Raw genomic sequence first — 12,928 nt, forward strand, 5'->3', positions numbered from 1 at the left:
CTTTGGAGTTCTTTGCAGATCAGTAGGATATTATTTATTGAGTTGTATTTGTAGCAAGCTTTTCTTCCAAAAATTGATTAAAATAAAATTTGTCTTTAGTCTCAAATAATAGGTTCCCTACAGACAATTGTCAAATATTGAATATGAGCCCCTTCAGCTCAGATTTCTCCCAACATCAAGAGATCAAAGAAGCAATCATGTCCCTCATTTCTTATTTCTTCATGGCTCTCATGAAGCCTTGTATGACTTCTGACCCTCTTATAACAGCAGGATACCCTTATACTTGCCTGCATTCCACTCATACCCTGCTTCTATTCATATGCTGAGGTGATTATAACACTCAATTTATAAGGATTCAGAAGTGTGCGTTTGTATACATGCATATGCTTTTTAGTTTAGTGCCGTATTACACGCAGTGAATAATTTTTGTAGCATTTGGAAATGAATTTTAATGGAGTCCAGATAATAACCAGCAGAATTGTTCCTTGGGGGGGTAGAAGGAGCTTTAAAACAAAAGACAAATTTAAGCTTAGCAATCGGCAGCCTAAAAAAGAAGGCTGGGCATTCTGTTAGATGCATCATCCTTGTTCATCACAGTGCTGCCCAATTTGATTTGTTCCTTATTTTGCCCTGAAACATTTAACTGTGTTAAAGTAATGCTTAAGCGATTACTGCCTTTGCCTAATTTAAGGCTCCCCATCCATTCGCAATGAACTTTCTCCAACATTACTCCATGTGCTTTGAATCTCTTCCCTTTTGATTTTGCCATCATGAACCCCCAACTCTCACCATTTATGAGGAAGGATGTGTCACTGGAGTGAAACTGCTCTCATTGTTGGTTATTCTTTTCTTACAGCTCTCCCTCCCCTCATGGCTCGTCGATCTCAAAGCTCCTCACAGGGGGACAATCCCCTTGACCCTAATTATCTTCCTCCCCATTACAAGGAGTATTACCGCTTAGCTCTGGATGTGCTTACTGAAGAGGGCAAAGAAAGTTACCAACGCTTCCTGGCAGAGGAAGCAGCCCCTGATTTTCTTTGCAACTCAGAGGTGGATCACATCATACAGAATCTCCAGAAACCCCAGTACGCCAATCAGGAAGGTAGCACAGACACCGCAGGTGACAATGACATGGATGGATCCTCTGGGACTTACTGGCCCATGAACTCGGACCTTGCTGTTCCTGAGCTTGACCTGGGCTGGCCAATGGTCTTTGGGTTCAGGGGAACAGAGGTGACAACCCTTGTGCAACCACCACCCCCGGACAATCCCAGCATTAAGGAGGAGGCTCGCAGAATGATTCGAGCAGCTCAACAGGTGAGACAGTGAAAGGCCCAACTAGAGCAGAGATAAATTGTATGTGTGCGAAAGATGAATCGGAATGCATCAGGTCCTCTGCTAGTTCCCTTAACTTTGCTCCTAGGACCTGACAGAGGGGAAGGATGATTCTAAAAATACCGTTGACTGCATCAAAGCTGTCCTCTGCTATTTCCCTTAATTTTGCTTCTAGGACCTGACAGAGGGGAAGGATGATTCTAAAACTACCGTTGACTGCATCAAAGCTAGCCTCTGCTCTCTGGTCTCATGGAAAAATATGTAAGGCCATGCTAAAACACGCCCAGAGTTCACAGATTCACAGAACAGTTGAGGTTGAAAGGGACCTGTGGATACGGTCTAGTCCAGCCCCCCTGCTTACAGCAGGGTCGATTAGAGAGGGTTACTTAGGACATGACCTTGAGTATCTCCAAGGATGGAAACTCCACAACCTTTCTGGGCAACCTGTTCCAGTGTTCAATCACCCTTACGGTAAAAGAGGTTTTTCTTACGTTTAACTGGAATTTCCCATATTTCAATTTGTGTCTTGTGTCTGGTCCTTTCACTGGGTACCACTGAGAAGAGTTTGGGTCCATATTCCTTACGCCCTTCCATCAGGTATTTATACTCACTGATAAAATAAGAGTTGGGAAGGAGAGGAAGATAGAGCTTTGAAGCTACTTCCCGTATTATCAGCATATGATGCAGCTATATAGTGGCTGACTGAACACTGGCCAGGAAGTTATCCAAAAATGGCATGGGTATGTTGGAGGGGGTGAGCAGGTAGTGGCCAAGCAGCTCAATACAACCTTCCAGTGTGGTTACGTGACCAAAAAAATACCTGGTATTATTGGATTAATGAGTAAGGGAACGCACAGTGGCAGTGAGGTTTTTCCCTCACCTCTCACCCTCATATACAGAATATGCACCTTAGATAGCAATTCTGTTTCCAGTTCTGGGGCCCACAATGTTTAAAGGAACCTTTAAATGGGAAGATTCCTGTTTAAAAAGGAAGTTGGAATGGAGACGGTGGAGCAGTGCAGCTTTGTAATGTGAGGTGCTGGGGAATGTGATCAGTCAGGGCACAGATTGCTGATGTCTGTCTTGCATTCTTTTCCTAGGTGGTAGCCATAGTGATGGACATTTTCACTGATGTGGATCTGCTGTTTGAGGTGTTGGATGCTGCTGCTCGCAGAGTGCCTGTGTACATCTTGCTGGATGAAATGAACTCTCAACTTTTCCTTGATACAGCTGCTAAATGCAGAGTCAATCTTAACTATGTGGAGGTGAGCAAACCGAAGACCTGCCCTGCCCCTAATTCACATCCTGAGGGGGATATATCCTGGGACACGGAGGGCTTTTATGACAGTAAAAACCTGAGAAAGGGGAAAATGGGCCAGAGCCTAGTGAAAGATGAGTATGAAGAAACAATACAGGGCTGAAGGCTGGGGACACACTAATAAACGGGTTTATCTATCCATTGTGTATGCAGATAGAATCACTAGAGCTGAAGTATAAAAATGGTGGCAGGATGGAAGTTAAAAGAGCAAGGGGAAGAAGGAGGGGCAGGGGAAGGAAGTAACAGCTTCCAACTGAGTCAGTGCCTTGTCTGGTTTGCAGTTCCTAAGGGTGAGGACAGTTTCTGGCCCAACCTACTACTGCCGCACAGGGATGTCCTTCAAAGGCCATGTGAAAGAGAAATTCCTCTTGGTGGACTGCATGGTGGTGCTGAGTGGCAACTACAGGTGAGAAGCCCTGCAATGTTACATGTCCCAGTTTCAGTGAGAAAGAGGCTGGTTAATTGGTAAAGGAGTGCTTCGGCACTTCCAAATGAATGAAAGCTTTTCTCACTGAAGAATACTGAGCAGCAATTTTCAGGAAAAATACACCATTTTGCAACTGAGGTAGATGCACCAATTAAACAAGCCCTCAAGCCCAGATGCCCGAAGCCAAGCTTCCTTCACATCAAGAGAGTAAACGATCTGTTAAAAAGATATGGTAATTACGAGGTGGTGTGGGTTAACCCCAGTAGGCAGCTAAGCCCCACACAGATGTTTGCTCACTATTCCCAGCAGGATGTAGGAGAGAATCAGAAGGGCAAACGTGAGAAAACTCGTGGGTTGAGATAAAGACAGTTCAATAGCTAAATCAAACCTGCACATGCAAGCAAAGCAAAATAAGGAATCCATTCAGTGCTTCCCATTGGCAGGCAGATATCTACCCGTTTCCAGGAAAGCAGAGCTTGACTTGGGAAGACACGCCATAACGCTGAATGTCTTCCTCCTTCCTGCACAGAATCACAAAACGGTTGAGGATGAAAGGGATCTCTGGAGGTCATCTAGTCCAACCCCACCCTGCTCAAGCAGGGCCGCCTAGAACCAGTTGCCCAGGACCGTGTCCAGACGGTTTTTGAATATCTCTAAGGAGAGGGACTCCACAAGGTCCCCGGGCAACCTATTCCAGTGCTCAGTCATCTGCACAATAAAAACGTGTTTCCTTATGTTCAAATGGAACCTCCTGTGTTTCAATTTGTGCCCATTGCCTCTGGTCCTGTCACTGGGCTCCACTGACCAACCCTAATCCAACAACTCCCTTCAAAGCAGAATAGTTAAAGAGACCAAGGAGTAGGCCTTTACATTTCAAGAGCAAGTTACTTGTATGGAATTACCCATGCCTTTATTGTTAATAACTATATTATGCCCATGTTATGCCGAGTATCTCAGTTGAGGGGTGTATGTTACTATATCCCATTTCCTATTCGTAGACCAAAACATATCTTACATCCTTGCTCATAACCAAAATCTACTGCAGTCTGTCAATATCCCCTCCCCCACTGCAGCCTCAAAAACCCTCAAATAACATGGGGACAAGTAGCTGGAAAGATCCCCCGCAGAAAAAGACCTGGGGGTGTTGATCGACAGCCAGCTGAATATGAGCCAGCAGTGTGCCCAGGTGGCCAAGAAGGCCAATGGCATCCTGGCCTGTATCGGAAACAGTGTGGCCAGCAGGAGCAGGGAGGTGATCGTGCCCCTGTACTCAGCGCTGGTGAGGCCGCACCTCAAATACTGTGTTCAGTTTTGGGCCCCTCACTCCAAGAAGGACATTGAGGTGCTGGAGCGTGTCCAGAGAAGGGTGACGAAGCTGGTGAGGGGTCTGGAGCACAAGTCTTATGAGGAGCGGCTGAGGGAACTGGGGCTGTTTAGCCTGGAGAAGAGGAGGCTGAGGGGAGACCTTATCACTCCCTACAATTACCTGAAAGGGGGTTGTGGTGAGGTGGGTGCTGGTCTCTTCTCCCAAGTGACAAGTGACAGGACAAGAGGAAATGGCCTCAAGTTGTGCCAGGGGAGGTGTAGGCTGGATATTAGGAAAAATTTCTTTACTGAGAGAGTGGTGAAGCATTGGAACAGGCTGCCCAGGGAGGTGGTGGAGTCACCATCACTGGAGGTGTTCAAGGAACGTGTGGACGTGGCATTGTGGGACATGGTTTAGTGGGCATGGTGGTGTTGGTTGATGGTTGGACTTGATCTTACAGGTCTTTTCCAACTGTAGTGATTCTGTGATATAAGGCGGCAAACGTAAGCCTTTCTTACGCTGATATTAGAAACCTTTTGTAGCTCAGTCTGAAAGTACTCATGTACAGTTTACTGGTAGCTGCCCAACATCCCTGCTCAAAGTAAAGCTATCGTCAAAGTTACATAAAGTTACTCAGGGCCATGTCCAGTCAGGTTTTGAGTATTTCCAGGGATACAGACTCCCCAACCTCCCTGGGCAGCTGCTCCAATGTTTGAGTACCCTCATTGTGAAGAATTTTTTTATTTATAGCTCATTGATATTTCTCTTGCTACAATTGCATCTGTTGCCTTGTATCCTGCAGTGTACCTCTGGGAAGAGGTTGGCTCCATTTTCCTTATAACCACCCTTTATGTAGTTGAGGACAGCAATCAGCTAATTGCCCCCACCCCCCTACTCTTGCCATCCTTAGCATACTTTTCTTCAGGCTGAACAAGCCTGGCTCTTCCAGCCTTGCCTCATACCAAATATACTTTATCCTGCTATCCATCTTGGTAGACCTCTGATAAACTTTCTCCACTTTGTGAACAGTTTTCTTGTACTGGGAAACCTAAAACTGGGAAACCATGATCCAGTATACGCTAGAGGGCCACCCAGCTGGAAAACAGCTTGGCGGAAAAGGATCTGGGGGTCCTGGTGGACACCAAGTTGAACACGAGCCAGCAATGTGCCCTTGCCGCAAAGGCAGCAAATGGTATCCTGGGCTGCATTAGGCAAAGCATTGCCAGCAGGTTGAGGGAGGTGATCCTCCCCCTTTATTCAGCAGCAGTAAGATCACACCTGGAATAGTGTGTCCAGTACAAAAAAGACATGGACATATTGGAGAGAGTCCAATGAAGGGCCACAAGGATGGTGACGGGAACGGAGCACCTCATCTGTGAGGAAAGGTTGAGAGAGCTGGGACTGTTTAGCCTAGAGAAGAGACAGTTCAGGGGGATCTTATTAATGTATATAGATACCTGAAGGGAGGGCGCAAAGACGATGGATGGAGCCAGACTCTTTCCAGTGGTGCCCAGTGGCAGAACCAGAGGCAAACCAGGGCACAAACTCAAACACAGGAGGTTCCGTTTGAACATAAGGAAACATGTTTTTACTGTGAGGTTTACTGAACACTGGAATACGTTGCCCAGGGACCTTGTGGAGTCCCTCTCCTTAGAGATATTCAAAAACTGTCTGGACATGGTCCTGAATGGCACATCAACTGCACCATCCCCCCAATTCTGGTGTCATCTGCAAGCTTGCCAAGGGTGCACACTGTCCTGTTGTCCAGGTCATTAATGACAGTGTTGAAGACTATTTTCCCAAGTTCTGACCCCTGAGGAACACCACTTATAACTGTCCACCAGTCAGACTTCAAATCACTGACCACCACCCATGAAGCCCGACAGTCCAACCCATTTCCCATTTACTATGGGGCACACTCATTCAGTCCACAGTGTTCCAATTTGGCTACAAAGATACATATGTAATGACCATGTGGAAACCCTTGCTAAAGTCAAGAAAAACCTCATCTTCTGCTGTCCCCTTGTCCACACAGCCAGCTTTCTCTTTGTAGAAGGCAATCAGATTGGGTCAGGCATGGTTTGTCCTTGGTAGATCCCTGCTGTCTGATCCCAGTTGTCTTTCTGTTATTCCTGTGCCTGGAAATGGCTTCCACAGAATCACAGAATCATTAAGGTTGGAAAAGACCTGTAAGATCATCAAGTCCAACCATCAACCCAACACCACCATGCCCACTAAACCATGTCCCACAATGCCACGTCCACACGTTCCTTGAACACCTCCAGTGATGGTGACTCCACCACCTCCCTGGGCAGCCTGTTCCAATGCTTCACCACTCTCTCAGTAAAGAAATTTTTCCTAATATCCAGCCTACACCTCCCCTGGCACAACTTGAGGCCATTTCCTCTTGTCCTGTCACTTGTCACTTGGGAGAAGAGGCCAACACCCACCTCTCTGCAACCCCCTTTCAGGTAGTTGTAGAGAGCGATGAGGTCTCCCCTCAGCCTCCTCTTCTCCAGACTGAACAACCCCAGGTCCCTCAGCCACTCCTCATCAGACTTGTGTTCCAGACCCCTCACCAGCTTCGTCACCCTTCTCTGGACACGCTCCAGCACCTCCATGTCCTTCTTGTAGTGAGGGGCCCAAAACTGAACACAGCATTCAAGGTGCGGCCTCACCAGCACTGAGTACAGGGGCACGATCACTTCCCTACTCCTGCTGGCCACACTATTTCTGATACAGGCCAGGATGCCATTGGCCTTCTTCCAGAAGGTTTGCTCCACAATTTGCCCTCAGTCTGAGGTAAGGCTGACTTGCTGTAGTTCCCTAGTTGATCCTTTTGCTCTTTTTAAAGATGGGCACAACATTTTAATTATAAAAACCAATTACAACCCAAAGTAATTGCAGGAACATCTACTTCATATAAGTATTATCATCAGCTCGCTTGCTTGCTGTTGTTGCTACTGATTGGCTTTTTTAGAACAGAAGTCATTTATTGCCTTGTAAAATCCTCTGCAAAGATGGCATGCCAAATCAATTCGTAACTATGACGCTTGGGAACAATAGCATGTAATGAATGGCTGCCTGAGCAGTAAATAGAATCAGGAGAATTTTCTCCAGGCAAGCAAATGGTTTAATGTAAAGCGGTACAATTGAGCTACTTGATGCTAATACACTATCATTACTTCTATTTCTCTTTGTAGTTTTATGTGGTCTTTTGAGAAGATTCACAGAAGCATTGCACACATCTTCCAGGGGGAGCTGGTGGCCAGCTTTGATGAAGAATTCCGAATTTTGTTTGCACAGTCAGAACCTCTTGTTCCTCCAGCCAATGCCTTGGCAAAGGCAGAGAACACATTTGCCATGACTCCCTTTGGCAATAACATGCCTTTCTTTCCAAAAAAAGCACCCCTGATGTTCCAGAGGGATGACAATCTTTTTCCCTCCTTTATGGACAGAGTCGATCCAGACAGGTATTTCCTGTCAAATTTCAGGCGGGATGACATGTTGCGCCATACTGTGGAGGGGTCAGCCATGCGAATGTATAAAAAGGTAGAAATGGAGAATTCTCAGATGGATCCTGTCAGGGGTTTTCTCCGTTCCAAGCAGCTGGAGTTGGATGCTTTTAAGAGACACAGTTTTGCAGAAGGAACATTTGAAAATTTTGCTTCTTCTAAACAGTATGCCAGGCAGATGTTCATGAACAATATGGATGAATTTAAAATCCAGTCTAGTCATTTTCAGAAGGATCAGTTCTACCAGTACCAGTTTGAACATCCCCACCTTTCTGGCAGACCTCAGGGACTCTTTGAGAGAATCCGAGGTGGTAGGCCAGGATTCAATGAACTGGAAGACTATGGAGAGGGACCCAGATACCCTGAACTTGAATCCAATTTTCCACAGGAAGGTTTCCCCTTAAGGCTGGATTATGTACCTTCAAATTCTTCCAGGGAAGTGAGACATGGCTCTGATCAGCTGAATCCTGCAGGCAATGGCCCAATGGGAATGATGTTAAGAAGGCAGAATATAGGACAGAAATTCATTTGCCAGACTTCTCCTACACAGAAACAAAGCCTGGAACAACGCCTGTTCTTACAAGACAAAGATGAGGACCAAGATGAAGACAAGAACACACAGGAAAATAGAACAGGTTTACGTAACTGGAGGATTTCTTCATACCTTAGTGCATACCAGTCCGAACCAGAAGAAGGTCTTCCAATGCCTATGGAATCAGAGGCATATAATGATGTTCTTGGGGATGCCCTTACAAAGCACCCCGCTGACCTCATCCCAGCATTCAAATCCCCTATGTCTTTTAATAGCAAGTCACTGGGAATTGAAAGTGCCAAAGAATTTGCAGATCCTGATAGGGTAGGTGAAGAAACCCCTATAATGAAACAAGATGCCTTTAGGTCCAGAATAAATCCTTTGATCCAGAGGAGCTCAAGACTCAGGTCCTCTCTGATTTTCAGTGCTGCCAAGTTAGACCAGCCTAACACCACAATAGAAAAGGTTCAGATGATCCAAAAAGAACAAATGTCCAGTGAGTTGACAAAAGACAATGAAACTGTAAAGACAGCCGCCTCATCTAAAGTGGCAGAACTTTTAGAGAAGTACAAAGCTGTGGGCAAAGACACAGAGCGAGCTACAGTCACTCATACCAAAGCTGTTTCCAGTTATCTACAGGAAGAATCACAGAACACAGAGAAGAAATGTACCAAATCCGTGCAATATAAGATTCTGGAGAGTAGGGTACTAGACTCCAAAGACTCCTGCGGTACTTACAAAGTGCATGGAGAGGCTGACAGACCATTTGGAATGGCCTCATCAACCCCCCAGCTTGTTGACACATTGAATAAAGATTCCCTAGCACATATTGGCACTAAGGTGGACAAATTATCATCTCGGTTTTACCCCATAGAGAATAAACCTGCTCTTCCAGAGAAGGAGAGTCTTATATTTGTAGGAGACACTCAGAAATTGACTCTTCCAGAGAAGAAGGAAAGAGTGACATTCAGAGAAGACACTCAAAAATTAGTCAATACAGAACTGAAGAAACCACAGATTAGGACAAGTACCACATCAGTTCTTGAAAACTTATCTAGAAGTCAAGGATCTGACAGCTCTCTCAATAAGTCTGAGGAAGACTGTTCAAAACAAGAACAAAATCCAATGGAATTTTTAAGAAAAGGGTCACTACGGCTGAAGCAGCTTTTGAACTCAAAAGGTGAAAAGAAATTGGAGGAGGAACCCACTTCTGAGAGTGGAAAATCTGACAAGCAGGCTGTGGTTCTCAAACGATCTTCCATAGGGGACTGTCAGGAAATGATGGAGGAAGAAAAAACCCATAAATTTGCAACACCACTTCCTCCCAAAAGCAGCCAGCCAACACAGGGGAGATTTCCTTCATCCACAGCTAACATCCTGTACAGCAGCAACCTCCGTGATGATACCAAGGTGATTTTGGAACAAATCTCTGCAAACAGTCAGAAGAACAGAGCTGAACTGGCCAAGCAACTACCATCCACTAGTAATCCTGATCTTTCTAAGTCAACTACAAGCTTGGAAAGGAAAGGTGAGAAGGAGAAAAGCTGTAACATCCACAGGTCAGAGAGTTTTGGGAGCCAGAAACGAAACCTTCAGCGACAACCATCAGAGGATAGAGATACTCTTCTGAAAAAAATGGAGAATATGCGGAAGGAGAAGCGAGTCTACAGTAGATTTGAGGTCTTCTGCAAAAAGGATGAACATACAAGTCAAAGTGAAGAGGAATATGACACAGATGCCAAAGACAAGAAAATGGGAAAATTCATGCCCAAAATCCTGGGGACCTTCAAGACCAAAAAGTGATCATAGAAATAATATTTAATTCCATATAATCACTGACTGTCAAAGGGGAATGAGGAAGTAACTTGTTTATGATGGCTATAAGCACCATAGGGAATACTCTTCATGGTTAGTGAGTGGAAGTGTGTTCAGCATTAGACTCCTATGGCACAATTTGCCCAATAAATTCATGTGATATCAGGTAACCTTATCACAGTATGTTTCAAATAAAATTATTAAATTGCCAAGATGCTTAAAACAAAGAAATAAAGTAAAAGTCTCTTTATATTATGCTTGGGGTATATTTTCAGCAGACAAAACAATTCCACTTTCAGAAGGAAAGAATAAAAAATAGAAAATTCAATACTTGAGTTCAGTCCACGAAAGAAAAATACACACAGACACACATGCATGTGCATTAACTGGAAAAAGTGTTTAAAAACCAGTTGTTTCTCTGGTACAGTTATCTTTTCTTTGTATCTAATAACGACTCAAATACGGGAGGCACCTTTTTGAAGGTTTACAGGGGAAAAAAAAATTGTAAACAACTTTTTGCCCCTGTCTATGGTTATGGTCCTGTCTAGCAGTACATGCTCAGCTTTTGTATTTACCATTTTCTAAGCCTATTGGTTCTGTTTTGTTATTGGTTTGTTTCCTTATGTATAAGGGAAGTACTGCTTTGGTGGTTGAGCTGAAAGAAGCAGCTGAAAGGCCATTAAAAAAGGAAATTGACAGGCAATCAATGGAGAAAGACCTGTTTTCAGAACTCCTTTTCAGCTGAGTCAGGAGTTTAATTAATTAATTTAAAATGCTGTCTTGACCAAGTAGTAACCTCCTTTGACAATGTAACTCCAATTCATTAAGTGATTGTGGGGAGGAGGGGATGTTCATTTGTTAGCACATCTTTCCATGTGAAGACAAGGAAATAAGGGACTCCTAACAATGGAAGGAATAAGGCTGCTGGAATTTTCAAGCTCAGAAGTGTTTTATCTCATGTACGTTTCTTGTAGTAGTTGGTACCAAGCTTAACGATGCAGCTTTAAAACAGTCCAGATTAGCCTGTAGGTTTATGCTGTTGTGTTACAGTGTCTTGCAGGACAGAAGGTAGAGGCACAGGCTATCAAGAAAACACTGTTCATAATGTTTAGTTACTTAGCTGTTCTTTAGCTTTTTCTTAGAAGATCAGCTCTCATGGTAGCAGGCTTTATATAATTTAGCAGGCTTTATATAATTTACATATCTAAAAATTAATGATTATTTTACTGTTTGTTGAAAACCTTGGGAAATGAATTTGTGGAAAGATAGATTGTCTGATCTGAAAAAAAAAATTAAGCTGATTCCCATATTAATACAGATGGTGGTAAGAAGCTGGAAGAATCAAGAGGAATTACTTTAACATGAGGAGGTAAACCTAGAAATAAAGTTAAGAGAGGAAAAAAAGAAAAAAAGGAGGGAAGAAGCAGCCAAAATTGGAAAAAAAAAGCTGAAATGGATTTCTTAACGCTTATTCCGTATTGTATAAATGTATACCATTTCAGATACAACCCATAATCTGTTACATATGTACAAATTCACAAATGAATGCTGTATGCATACTTATTTTGTCTGCTCTTAGTAATGAATCAGATCCAGTTATTGGTGGGTCCCAAAATGAACTGTAATGATCAATACAGTTGTTCTCTGCCAGATGATACAGATAGAGATTATTTTACTCCAGAGAGGAAGATAGGCTATATAGAGATATATCCTATTATATATATGCTAGCCCTATTTTGTGTAATTCTTACTTGCATCATTCCATACCTCCCCAGCCTTTCCCAAACCTACCTGCTCCAGCATTGTTCTGTAACAGACAAGTTAGAAATTTAATTATTTCTATAGTCACAGATTACATTAATATTTTAGAATTTTGCTGTACTTGTTTAGATTTTTAGAATTTTATCTTGCTCAGCATGGTGCGTTCAGTGTGAAAGTATATTCCTGACCAGAACTAGAATGACTCACCTCTTTTAGGGATAGGTTGATTACCAGATGTTGTAGGTGTATACAATATTAGAGAATAACTAATTCACTTGGTAATAACAAAAGCCATTTTAAGAATAAAAAGTTAGAGCCCATCACCTCTCAGTCTGAGATTAGGTTCACAGAGGATCTTAGATGTTGTGTTGTATTGTCAAATTGCCAGGTGCTAGGCTTTCAGTGGAAGCCACAACCCTGAATTAAGCAGTAGGCTCCCTTTTCTGTGCATGAGAATTGGCATCTTAGACTGACAAGAGCCAACATGCTGCACAGAGCACTGCCTACACAACATGTTCACCCTGTCATTGCCATTTCCTGTATCTACGTGTACCTGAGAAAGACAGGAAATGCTTATTTTATGAATATACGAGAATAAATCAGGACTTCCCTCTGCATTCCCAGCTCCCTAGTATTACCAGACTTAAGCGACCACATCTGGTACCAGAAGTGAATGTACTATTTTTTTCCTTAACTAGCCTTTGGTGTTTAGGTACTAAAAGACAAAATGGATATTCTATCAATGGCAGTGGTACTCACATGTTGGAATTTAGTGCCTGAATCCCCTCTGTAACTATAGTCCCAATGTTCTGGAGTAACAATCTTTATCGTAGGTGAAGTAAAATTTCAGGGACAGAGATTTCTTACAAGAACTTCAAGTTAATGAGGAGAATGTATCAAAAATCAGTATTAAAACAGG

The 12,928-nt window shown here is 43.5% G+C and overlaps 1 protein-coding gene across 1 annotated transcript; it reads left to right on the top strand.

Moving 5' to 3' along the window:
• Positions 1-864: 864 nt before the first annotated feature.
• FAM83H (family with sequence similarity 83 member H) lies at positions 865-10,367 on the top strand. The gene is made up of 4 exons (XM_009819807.2): positions 865-1,317; positions 2,436-2,600; positions 2,935-3,059; positions 7,590-10,367. The coding sequence occupies exons 1-4, from the start codon at positions 871-873 to the stop codon at positions 10,234-10,236; spliced, it is 3,384 nt and encodes a 1,127-aa protein (XP_009818109.2). The 5' UTR covers positions 865-870; the 3' UTR covers positions 10,237-10,367.
• The last annotated feature ends 2,561 nt before the right edge of the window (positions 10,368-12,928 follow it).

This window comes from Gavia stellata, chromosome 3 (genome assembly GCF_030936135.1).
Source record: "Gavia stellata isolate bGavSte3 chromosome 3, bGavSte3.hap2, whole genome shotgun sequence".
Taxonomy (NCBI): Eukaryota; Metazoa; Chordata; class Aves; order Gaviiformes; family Gaviidae; genus Gavia; species Gavia stellata.

What these genes read in the sequence shown, in the direction of transcription:
- FAM83H (XM_009819807.2), top strand. Translation starts at nt 871, where the DNA reads ATGGCTCGTCGATCTCAAAGCTCCTCACAGGGGGACAATCCCCTTGAC. An exon ending in TCAATCTTAACTATGTGGAG is followed by an intron (nt 2,601 to 2,934) that starts GTGAGCAAACCG and finishes TCTGGTTTGCAG; the next exon opens with TTCCTAAGGGTGAGGACAGT. An exon ending in GTGCTGAGTGGCAACTACAG is followed by an intron (nt 3,060 to 7,589) that starts GTGAGAAGCCCT and finishes TTCTCTTTGTAG; the next exon opens with TTTTATGTGGTCTTTTGAGA.